This window comes from Helicoverpa armigera, chromosome 28 (genome assembly GCF_030705265.1).
Source record: "Helicoverpa armigera isolate CAAS_96S chromosome 28, ASM3070526v1, whole genome shotgun sequence".
NCBI lineage: Eukaryota > Metazoa > Arthropoda > Insecta > Lepidoptera > Noctuidae > Helicoverpa > Helicoverpa armigera.
In genome coordinates, this window is record NC_087147.1 from 5757942 (window position 1) to 5770376 (window position 12435).

Below are 12435 nucleotides of genomic sequence, written 5' to 3' on the forward strand. Positions count from 1 at the left end.
TGGTAATTACCATTAATTATTATCATTTCTACTGCTGCGTTAAACTGTTTATCCATATCCGAAGATTTTATTACGTCGTACATTTCAGTTAACACAATAATAAACAAGTTTGAAATTTTAATTAAATTAGACAACATTAAAACGGCCATAGATTTAATTTGACGTATAGAAGCGACATTCTAGAGGAATTGGAACGTGACTATTAGTAAGATTTAGGAGTATGTCAATTGATTTATTGTAAAAATAGACGGAATGTAAATATTTACGTCTCCGTATTTTCGTTTCAGGGATAGTTAGACATATTTTGCCCTACAGTTTCAACCGCGTTAGTCCTCTAGGTTGCTAGTCAACCCATCGCATTGCAATCTTCCTGTGGCCTCTGCTGACTTTAAAGGTTAACCTAGTGATGTCAAATAGCATATAACTTTGCAATAAAATGCAAGAAGTTTCTTATTAAATTCCGCTGCCCAGTTCTTTTTTCCTCAGAACTTGTTAGAAATAGTATTCATCGCATTTTTTTACTTTGCATAGGTAAATAAATAACAGAAGGTAAGAAGTTTTTTTTTTATGCTTGGCACAGGCCTTAAACATATTTCTGGCTACAATATTAACTTTATAACAGCTTAAGCACCTGTAAATGTTATAAAATTACATCCTCACATCAAATTACGGTACTGATTCCTGGCTCACGTTTTTCCGTACCTCAAGGCGACTTGTGAATTACTTTAGCAAACTTTAGAAAGTTTTCCAAAGCCGCGTATTATGGGTAAAGAATTTAAATATTTTGCACGTAACGTACATAAGTAAAAGTGCATTTCGTTAGGTTAAAGTATTTGTAAAAATGTTGGTTCTTGAATCTTGTAAGTTAAGACAAGAATATCACTTTCAGATTAACGCATTTCTGAAGTTAGCCAAAAATGTGTTATCAATATATTACATTTTTGACTATTGTGAAGTCGATTGCCACCTTCGGTCAGGTAAAGGCTTCTCGACAAGATCTATACGATCATGCGCAAAGAGTAACTTCAGAAATGCTAAATTAATTGGTACGAGCTGTTTAGCGTGACATAAAGTTCTCGTCAATTTCTACCGCTCTGAAGTTAGACTACATGTCACTGCAAAATACTCTTAACGTGTATGAACAGAGCAATACAGCAGTTCGAGGCATCGCATGGCTGACTTCAGAACGGCAAAGTTATTTAACAAGATCAGTTTTCAAACGGATCTCGTCTCGACTATAAACGACGTTTTGTTCAAAAACTGCTATAAGTATGTCCAAGGTATAAAATTACCTGAGCAAAATGAGACTACAACCTACCGCATGGCGCCAAATCTATGAGCATCAATTAACATCAGAAAACCGTTAATGAAACTAATAGGAACGCACCTCTTAGGGTCTTATTATACCTATCGAATATCTTGGTTCATCAGAATTTACTATCAGTTTTTTTCAACATTTTAAAGCTTATTTTTTCTTAGCCGGTATGGTCCCACTGCTGGGCAAAGGCCTCCCTTATTAAAGCTTATTTACACGGCATTAATTATTTAAGAAATTTGATACTGTCCAGTCCATGATATCCTAGCTATTGCTCTCAGACATTTTGGTTTAAATGTATGATACATGTACAAATGATTTAATTAATATTTGATCCGATCTCGGTGCATCCCGTATTTGGATGATGATGTATATCGTAAAAATATACCTATTATATCATCCTTAACTATGAACGCACCCGCTTTGTGACGTCACAAGTCATGTTTTAAAAAATTTTATTTTTTTGTAGACAATAGCCAAGGTTTCTAGTATGTAATGCCATGTTTAATTCATGCGTTCCTTTCTTGGTTCGCTTGCTAATTGGCTAAATGTTAAGATCTCGTTCTTATGTAAGTTTAATTAGATAATGCTGGCTAGTTTTCAAAGCTACTTTACTTTACCTGGTATAAATCACAAATCTATGAAAACGTTGCTAAACGAGTATTCATTGAAAATGTTTTTTAATGATTCATGACAGCTTGAAGAACTATGTATAGTTGATATCAGCCTTATTACCTGTAACAAATAAAAAAGAAGTGTTAGACACAAACCAATAAATATGAAATGTGTATTGAATTTGTATTACGAGGTAGCGGTAAAACGATTGACATACAAGGCAGACAGATAGGCGGTACCCGGGAGGCGAACACAGGCTTTTTTACGGCACTGGTGTTAGGCACCTAACTGAAACTTAGGCCCAGGTAACTGGGTTGAGGAGGTCAAACAGGCAGTCGCTCCTTGTAAAACACTGATACTCAGCTGCATCCGGTCAGACTTGAAGCCGACCGCAACATAGTTTGGGAAAAGACTCGGGAGAGATGATTGGTAACTAGCTGAAACTGCGACAGCAAAACTACTCACTTTAAAATCAGTCATCCCAAGATAGTAAGACGACATAATACAAATCAATTTGGTCTTTGTTACAACACAGTAATTAGCCAGCTATGTTACCAACTAGGCATCTTGTAGAATGCTGTTTTTATTCCTTTGTGAGACTTAAACCTTCCGTCTTCTTTGTCTGAACATAATGTGTAATTAAGCTTATGTTTACTGGTTACAATGTCTTTGTGAAAAAATACAAAGACTTCTTGCTGTTTAAATAGTTATGGAGATTTTAATCATTGTAGAGGCTTAGCAACAGGTTAATAAGGAGGTAGGGTTGTGAACTTAGCTCATAACTATAGAAGATGATATAGGATGTTCTCCTAACTAGACTTATACTAAAAGCTAAAGTTTGATCATTTGATAGAACGCGAAGGAAATCCTGGTGTGAAAAATTCTTTCAGAGTTAGAAAGCATTCGAGGACATATCAATAATGAACTAACATGAAATAAAGAGTGAAGATAAATAAAATGATGATGTTGCCGCCAATTCCTTAAAATAGAATGGTTTTGTGCGGCTACAGTAAAGAAAGAAAGGTAAAGAAAGAACAAAAAAAACTCTAAATATGCTTTTAATTCTACTTGCTCACTATCTTATTATAGTTTCGTATAAAAATTACCATATTCACGAGGCAGCATAGGTACTGTATCTTCTAGTAAATACTCTTCCCACGCTTAAGTTTTTGCAAATGACTTCATCTTGTCTTGTATGTTAGTTAATCTTGTGAAAAAACAAATATGAACTGTTTCTTTATTTTTAAAAGGATCATTTATCAATGTTACTTGTTATATTTTAAATGAATTGATGCAGTCAAGTGTTATTTAAGTTATTAATTAAGGCTTCTTTTGTAGCTTGCTAGCTACTAGCTAAAACCCACTAGGACCATGTTCTTTCTTAAGCCCTTTATGCACCAGGTCCTGCAGCTTGCCGGAGCTGCGAGATTGTTCGAAAGAGTTACCGCGGCCCTGATGCAGAAAGGGCTCAAGAAGAAACAGGGGTGGGTTTTAGTCATAAAAAGTCCGACACCACCTTGCGCCGCACCCATAGCGGGAGTCATCTGATGACATCTCACAAAATAAGACCTCGTTTCTAGAGAAGGTTACTTTTTACCAGGTTGCGGGATGTAACTGCGGAGAAGAACTAATAAAAAAACTAACTAGACATTGATAAAGTGATAATTAAGTCCAAAATGTGCAAGCAACATATGCTACGTCACTTCCGTTACAAATGTCAAACTCATGCGCCATCTGACCTCATTTCAAGACATGATGTGCACATTCTTACGAAAACTGTACAAAAAACAACAGATCATATTACTTACGTTCTAAATTACTAATTAAGCTAAGCTATGTTAGGCTTATAGGCAGCTAGGTTTTATGCACCTCAGTTTCGAACGTAAAAACGAGTAACAATTTCTGAATCGGTATTTATTTTTTAAATTAAAAGATTAATCATTTGCAATGCTCTAGGTACCTAGTTTAAACAATCCTTTTCGGGTTCACCATAGCAAAATTTTGGATGGTACCTATATGAAGACAGAGTTAGACATAACATGAATCAGCCATCATAAAATATAGACTGCCTCTCTGACCCACAAGTCCCAGTTGTTGAACTATTTCTTACAACCTTTTTTTCGAAAGTTTAAAATCGTATATTGATTTTCTCTCGAGATTTCCATAACCCACAACACAACGTAACAGCTCACGTAAACTCACTTTCAAGCTCCAAACAAGAGTGAAATCGGTTCCCAGTTCCCAGCTCCGAGAATACCTAACTCCCAGTGGCACAGGCATTTTATTATTCAGCTTGTGAACTGCAGAAGCGAGCAACGACTTATGAATGCTTAATGTTTATATTAATGCGTTACTGGCAATGTAATTAATAAACATTTGTTTGCTTTTAAATTTTAAATAAAGTTATTGACGTTTCTATTTTTAAATTGATTTGTAAGTCTATGGTAATGCACTCAATACAAAAGGTTGTACCACACTTTTATGTATGATCTATATTTTACAGCTGTTGTGGCCTAAAATACAAATACAAATAAAAAATAAATGACGGATTAAAACATAAGTAGGTGCTCTATTATTTTGCAACTTAAATTAAAGGTTTTCACAAAAAATAATGTACTATATCATCCCTTTAAAACTACATAATCTTTTAACACATGTTCTACATGAAACCAATAAAGTACGTAATTTTATGTTATTGGGAATCATACACACACAGTTATTTAAGCATTTTTTAACATCAGTTCAAATGATGATATGTATGTACCTATTAGAAGGTAGATAGATACTGCAGTGTTAGACATAGTGAAGGCGTGTCCATAATCTCTAAAAGAGTATTAAAAAAATAAATAAAAATGCATTCACGAAGCTTTACTATCGTGTTTAATGTATTTCTTGGACAGTAACATTAATTATTTCAGTTGTAAACTAGCGTGATGTGATTACACCTCGCTTTAATTAGCTACCAATTTTATGTTGTTTGTATGCGGAGCAAACCTTAAAATTTAGTAGGCCTGATTAGGGTTTCTTCCGTTTAAACATGTTTGTGTACTCACTCACGTACTACTGAAAAGCAGTTTGTTGCAGTTGCAGCTAATATGTATTTAGGAAAATTAGTTAGGTACATTTTTAAATCAGGTTTTTATTATGTAAAGCACTGGTACTCAGCTCCATCCGGTCAGACTAGAAGCCGACCCCAACATAGTTGGGAAAAAGGCTCGAAGGATGATGATGATGATTTTTCCTAAGTTTGACTGGATGTATCACTAACTTTCGACACTTTTTTCATCCGCGTCTCACTCGTGAGAACAACTCCACCCGCTCGGATAAATATTAGCCTATACCAATACCTATTGCCTTCCTGTATAAATGGGCTATCCAACACTGAATGAATTTTTCAACTCGGACCAGTAGTTCCTCAGAACAAACAAACTCTTGAACTCTATAACGCTAATATAGATTCCCACTGGCACATCTTAATTAACATAGCAAATAAGAATAAAATACCGATTTATATGCTTGTTCCGATCAATGGCGAACAAACAAGCCATGTGATGAATTACTTGTAAGGGCTGCAGTAAAAATAAATCTGATCGGAATTTTCCGACATAAATTAATATTTTATTGAAGGTGCTCGTGGGTAAGTAATAGTCACATGGATAGATGGTCAAGGAACCCAGTCTATGGGTAACCATTTGATGATGACGAGGTCCTCCGTGTTCCAGAAGGTACATTCAAATACTGCTGGCAGCCGCCCTAACATAGTTGAGAAAAGGCTAGGCTGATGATAAAATCACCAACTGAAAGTGTTCTCTCAGCTACAACCTTTTTTCTTTTTAACGACGTCAAAAATCATCAAATAACCCTCCCGCTGTAGGTTAGCAGCGGTGAGGGAGTGTCAGACTCTTACTGACTAAAAACCGTCGTGTTCCGTCATAGGTCTTTTATGCACCAGGGCCGCGATAACTCTTTCGAACAATCCCGTAGCCCCGGCAGGCCTTAGCCCTGCTAAGCCCCGCTGGAGAGCAACATCCTTTACTTTAATTCTACCATTTTACCTACAAAAGTAACATACCTATCTATTTGATCTTTGGAATACTTCCTACATACTTCATTTGTTTTGTAAACAGTCGTGATAAAACAAATGATGGTTTCTCACGCAAATGATTTTTAGTAGAACTGACACGAAAGTTTACTACGCCTAATTTTATGGCAGAACTTAGTAGTTTGCCGCGGTTTCACCCACTATCCGGCCAATAACTACCTGAAACCGGGTAAAAAGTCGCCTAACAATGTTTTCTTGCAATAAAAGATAAACAATATTTTTGTAATGGATTCCTTTTGGCATGGAATACAAGAGGTTCCAAAAGGAACGTGCGTGGATTTTAGTCGTAGTCTATAACTCCCTTCCAATTACCCCTAGCTCCCCAAAACACAGGTAAAACCCAAACAAAACTCCTCATTCACCTCATATTTATTCGCAAAACTTTACCAATACCAAAACAGTTAGACCGCAAGTTGGCTCCTTGGTAGCCGACAGTGACAAATGGCTGGAAGTTGTCGTGAATGGCCAGGCAACACGCCACGCCGTGAAATGTTCCACTTCGGATTAGCCAGGGTTGCCACTACACTAATTGTAAATTACCCCAACAATTTATGGATTGCGATTACAAGGAAGACAAGTGGTCTAGTTTTGGCTCCGTGTTTAAGCACTAGGTTTTTTTTTAGCAGCCAGGATATTTGACAGCGAGTATTGCCAAAGGGTTGCTTAGGCGTTGACTACCAGTTAGACTGGAAGTCGACCCAACTTATTTGGAAAAAGGCAAGCCAGATGAGATAGATCATGTACCTCTAAGTGCTTTTAGCAATATTAAATAAACTGAATAACATCTTTGCATATATTTAGGAGGGTAATTTTTAACTTTGACTAGGTTAGTCTGCTTTTAGCACTATTAGATACGTATAAAGTGGATGACGTCTTTGGATATATTTAGGTGGCTTATTTTTTAACTTTAAGATACATAGATTCGTCACCGATTTCCATAAACTATAACCACATTTATGCCACGATCTTAAAGAATTCAATATTCTGGAATATATTCCCAACCATTAAAGAATAATTCTAGTGACTAATTAATCTTAAAAATAAACAAAGAATTCAAATGCTTTCTGTGCGTTATCACGTACGATTCATAGAACGTTCAATCGTGGACCATAAAGCTTACGGATTCCAATGGATAGATATTTCACAGAATACTAGTTTTAGTAGGAAACCGACAATTCTGGGAATAGTCGCATTGTTGGGCAGTGGCCACTAATAGATCACTTTAAATAAAGACTTTGTTGAAAATCTATCTATTGTCTATGCGTCTTTTTTGCTGCTGAAATAATATTCTCACGGTAATAATAACAGAAATAGGTCTGGTTGAAGGTTCCATAGCTGCTTTTGAACAGCAAATAATTTGTAGGTACTGAAATAAGTTTATCAATTAGTTTGGACTCAAGGCAAATTGGAGATTTCACAGACTTTTCCAGGTTTCTTAAAGATATTCCCAATAAAGATTATAGTACTTACCTAACAGCATTTACTCTTAAAATAAAGCGGGAATATCTATACTACTATTATAAAGAGAAAAACTTTATTTGTTTGGTTGTAATGGATAAACTCAAAAACTACAGGACCGATTTTAAATATTCTTTCACCATTAGAAAGCCATATTATCTGCGAGTAACACAGGCTATATTTTATCCCGGTGCGGGCAGTAGCTCCCACGGGACGCGGGTGAAACCGCGGGAAAACGGCTAGTTATAAAGTGTTATTGAAATATAATATCTAAACGTCAACAGCCCTGCTATGATATCAGTTTCACAACATTATTATAGTTATGTAGTGCAATTTATTTCATAATTTCCACATAATAATGTTATGGTATTGAGTTTTACAACTATTATAAGTGGTGTTCAGATAAATCGAATAATATTTTCATATTCAGTTATCATGATGGCAATGATTTAATGCTTATTATAAATTCTATGAGTAAAGTCCGCGAGCAAAAACTATATTTACCTATTTTTGATTCCCAAAAATATCTATACTAATATTATAAAGCTGAAGAGTTTGTTTGTTTGTTTGTTTGAACGCGCTAATCTCAGGAACTACTGGTCCGATTTGAAAATTTCTTTCAGTGTTAGATAGCCCATTTATCGAGGAAGGCTATAGGCTACTTTTTATCCCGGTACGGAAAGTAGTTCCCACGGGATGCGGGTGAAACCGTTGGCATAAGCTAGTTTTGCCATAAAAATCGAATTTATTTGGAACACAAACCGCCTAGATTATAGATGACCCTCTAAGAAATTCGATACATGATTTTCTAACTGGGTCACATTTACATTTCCCAAGGAAAACTGAAATCGCTTCGACACACTTGAGTATGTTTTTAGAGAATCAAAAATAAATACAATATTAAGTATGTGGAGCCTATAGATTCTCCGATAACAACTGGTTTAAGTAAGATTATAGTAATAAGACATTCAACCAAGATAATATCCTCCCAAAAAAATATGCCATTTGCCTAACAACCGTAAACTTACTCCATTTTTACAACCCGCCATCATTGTCAAATCAAACTCGAAAGTGACATTTATGCAAATTGCGCGGCAAATCAAAGCAGTGTTGCCACTCGTAAAAAATAAGTCCTCGGTGTTGCCAACAGCGGCGTAGTTATGGCCACTTGGGAGGTCCGTGAATTATGGAAGGGCTTTTGATTTACATGGCTGAGGTGGTCTGTTTTAAGAGTGTTTTGACATTTGTGGGTCGTAAAACCTTAAAATTATAAATGCAAAGCTATGTTTGTTTCACACTGAGTTACGGTAACACCATTTTATTTGTTTCTGTGTAACTTTTTGAGAGTTACAATCTATGTTACCATCCTGCTTACACGTAGGTATAAATTCAGGCTCTTTACCACTTTATACATATCTACAGATCTAACTTAACATTCCAAAAGTATATTCAAATTCACATGCAAACAAGCCACATTATTATTATAATTAATTTATGATAATACCGTACGCATAAGTATTTTAAGTTACCTGCGCGTGAGTCGGTCGGCGTGGGCGCAATTGTTATTTGTTTTGTTTTGCAATCTTTTGTCTAGACGAACACTGTGGAGATAGTATCTTTATTTACTGTTTATTTAGAAGGCGTAGAAATTTATTTATAAAAGTATATAAACAAATTACATACTGTACACTATTTGAGAAAAAAAATACAACAACTTTTCATAAGTCATTCTCTAGTCTCTACAAGAGGCTTGTTGCCTAGGTAATGAATTAAGGAGGGCAGATAGGCAGTCGTTCCATGTAAAACACTGGTACTGAACTGCATCTGGTTAGAAGGAAGAAAGCTGAACAAAACGTAGTTCGGAAAAGGCTAGGAAGATGATGATCAGAGCTAGAAAATTATTAGGCTTATATCGTATGGACATCTAACTTATCCTTTTTTACGCTAGAAGATACGCAGTACACACATTTTTTGCAGTAAGCAATCATAGATTTTTGAAAGTTATTTTTCTGTCTTATCATAATGATAACCTAAAAAATAATTTTAAGAATAAATTGAACTCAAAATTAGGTTTCTTTTGTAGTGTTTAAGATAATTGTATGCGATTATATCGGAGACACACAATTTGCATGAATTTGCAGTTTCGTCAAACGGTACTTTAAAAATAACTGTCTTATTTATGTATTTGACACAGTTATTATGCACACATGACATAGAAAACTAAAGAAAAACTGTTTTTTACTGATAAAAAATAGCAAACCGTTTTTGTCTGTAACATATGACAAAAATTTCTAGAGTTTAGGCCAAATGAACAATGAAGTAGACTTAAGGTGAATTGTACCATTGAACTATAACCACAGATTATTTAATAGTTTGCTGTAACGATAAGTAGCCAAACTATAACTTGCCGCATAATGGTCAAAATGGAGATTTGACTACCTACTGAAAATAGTTCGGTACTTATAGATACAGTAAATGGTACAACCCGCCATTAGAACACTAGTATCGTTTCGCAGCATTTTTTTCTATTAAATTATTTACGCAGGACATTTTTGTGCTGTTCTCTAAAAAATTTATATGTAAGTAGATGCACATTTTGATTGTTTAACATACTTTAAAAAATTAAGAATACAATACGATTTATATCACAAAATAGTAACAACCACTAAGTAGTAATAAAAAACGGCAGATCATTTTTCAGGAGAAGGTTTTATTTTACTCGAAGAGCAATCAGAACTCTCACATTCATTTTGCACTAAATCAGGAGTCGAAGCTAAATGATCAGACTTGCTAGGAACATGTACCCTATAAGGCAAATTACTATTAACACAAGAATTAAAGTTCAGCCGGTTGGTTCGCGCCAAAAATATCACGTCAGATATTAATTTTTGTGCTATAAACTTTTGATCTTTGTTCAATTCCCTCATTTGAACTTTTATGTTTGCTGCAAAGGTGTGACAATCATCTTCTATGTCTGTCTGTGGTACGGGAATAGACTGAGCAAATATTCTAGAAGGTTGGTGTTCGGATCTTATGTCAGTGATCTTCATTCGTTTTTTTGAAGGTGGCGTATATTTTTCCTCCTCACTTTCCTCTGATAATGTTGCTTCGTCTAGCCGTACCTGGAAATAAGATTTGAAAGACTTATTATTTCGTCATACATTATAGTAAAACTTCAATATTTATTGCGATCATGAGTAGATATACATTTGATGTTATAAAAAGTTAAGGTAAATACATGATAGTTACCCATTGTCATAGTGATAAAAAAGTTTTTAATTGAATTCGAAAAAAAAAATACGAGGTAAATTATTTTCGAAAACAATGTTTCTAAAACCACAAAACATACGAATCAAATCCACTTTTTAAGTAGATTATTCAAAACGCGACCCATTTTTGCAACAAATAAGTACTAGGCGCGCATAAACACACAAAAGGTCTGAGCTAACGTAAACACTGGCTTGTGTCGCAAGCCTTGTTTACTCTGAGATAGTGACTGTGGGACAGTCGCACTGTCACTTGCTCATAGTATTGTCGAGTTCTCGACCAGCTGTTGTTGTGAATACAGGAACTATATGAATGACAATTCTGCCTGGAATCCTACTTAAGTGGTTTAGATGTCGCTCTAGTTTCTTTTCACTTCGTATATAAATTAACATGTTATAGTATGAGGTCCTGCTGGTAGAAAACCTTTGAAGACATCTGTATTATGCCATTTCGTATTGTTATTCACAGTATGTAGATAAATTATAAAATAAATAAGTACATAGTATTAGTATTGGACATTTAAAACTTACCTCAACCATTCTGCATTCTTCATTATTGCAGGACGCTCTAGAAATAATCAAATTCCTATGTTCCTCTGTGTTATTGCCAAGAAATTCTTCTAACTCTCTATAATACCATAACGTAGGAGAATATATTTCATTATCAAGAGCTCCGGAATGCATGCTCAAAATGACTTTTTTCTCTTCTCTCCGGAACGCAGTGCGAAAACTGTCAATCTTTTTCTTCACGGTGTCCAAAGTCGCTGTCGGGTCGACTTCATTGACTTTAGCTAGTAGGACTGCATACGCTTCTCTTTTCACGTCTTTGCGTAGATAAGAGGGATCTTTCACGTCCCAGAGGCACGGATAACTTCTGTACATCTGTAGGAATTCATGCCAAAACTCACGTCCAACTCCTCCGGTTAGATGAGACATGATACGCGCGCGTAAATCGGGCGTCCGAGGCCAACTACGCTGTGTCGGCCTCGGCGGTCGGAGAGACAAGATGGCCAACTTCGGGGCCCCGGGGGTGGGACGAGGAGCGCGGGGAGGTTAGGCGTCGGATCAATTCGGGTCGACATCGGTTGCGTGGGCCGGACGGCGCGGTCGGCCGCGAACGTCAGACAGGGAGAGCATATCGGATGGTCGGTTCGCACAACACTCTGGTATCGTAGAAGCGTGTCAATGGTTTGTATGACGTACGTACTACCTACGTAGTCGTGTGTAGAAAAAAGTCGGTCAACTGAAAGGACATAGAACTTTTCAGAACCAGAATCAAGTACAGGTGTTTATTGTTGATTTTGTGAGTAACACATTATTGCAGATTTCAGTCACTTACCTAAATAAAATCATAAAACCGACATCTAGAACTTCGTTATCTTTAGGATTAAAATCCGCGCCAACGCGATAACGAAAACTAGGGCAAAGTAATGCAGTTGATATTGCAATAGACGCCATATTCTATACTAGGTCTTCCTCGCGGTTTCACCCGCATCCCGGGGAAACTTCTTCCCGTACCAGGAGAAAATATAGCCCATTTTCAGCGCAGATAGTGTAGCTTCCTAACTGTGAAAGAATTATGCAAATTGGTTAATTCTCTCAATAGTCTACTGTTTTTATCAAAGAATTTGCATAACACTTTTGACCTTAAATTAAAAGAGATAAATTAATAATAGCCA

At 35.9% G+C, this 12435-nt stretch overlaps 2 protein-coding genes across 2 annotated transcripts in view; both read right to left on the reverse strand.

The window, feature by feature from the left end:
• LOC110371445 (uncharacterized) overlaps positions 1 to 12435 on the reverse strand; it is a 103337-nt gene that overhangs the window by 61862 nt on the left and 29040 nt on the right. The window lies entirely within an intron of this gene.
• On the reverse strand, positions 10181 to 11945 carry LOC126056943 (uncharacterized). The gene is made up of 2 exons (XM_049851876.2): positions 11288 to 11945; positions 10181 to 10612 (listed from the first exon to the last, which is right to left on the reverse strand). Exons 1-2 carry the CDS (start codon positions 11690 to 11692, stop codon positions 10181 to 10183), a joined length of 837 nt encoding a protein of 278 aa, XP_049707833.2. The 5' UTR covers positions 11693 to 11945.

What these genes read in the sequence shown, in the direction of transcription:
- LOC126056943 (XM_049851876.2), bottom strand. Translation starts at nt 11,692, where the DNA reads ATGTCTCATCTAACCGGAGGAGTTGGACGTGAGTTTTGGCATGAATTC. An exon ending in AAGAATGCAGAATGGTTGAG is followed by an intron (nt 10,613 to 11,287) that starts GTAAGTTTTAAA and finishes TCTTATTTCCAG; the next exon opens with GTACGGCTAGACGAAGCAAC.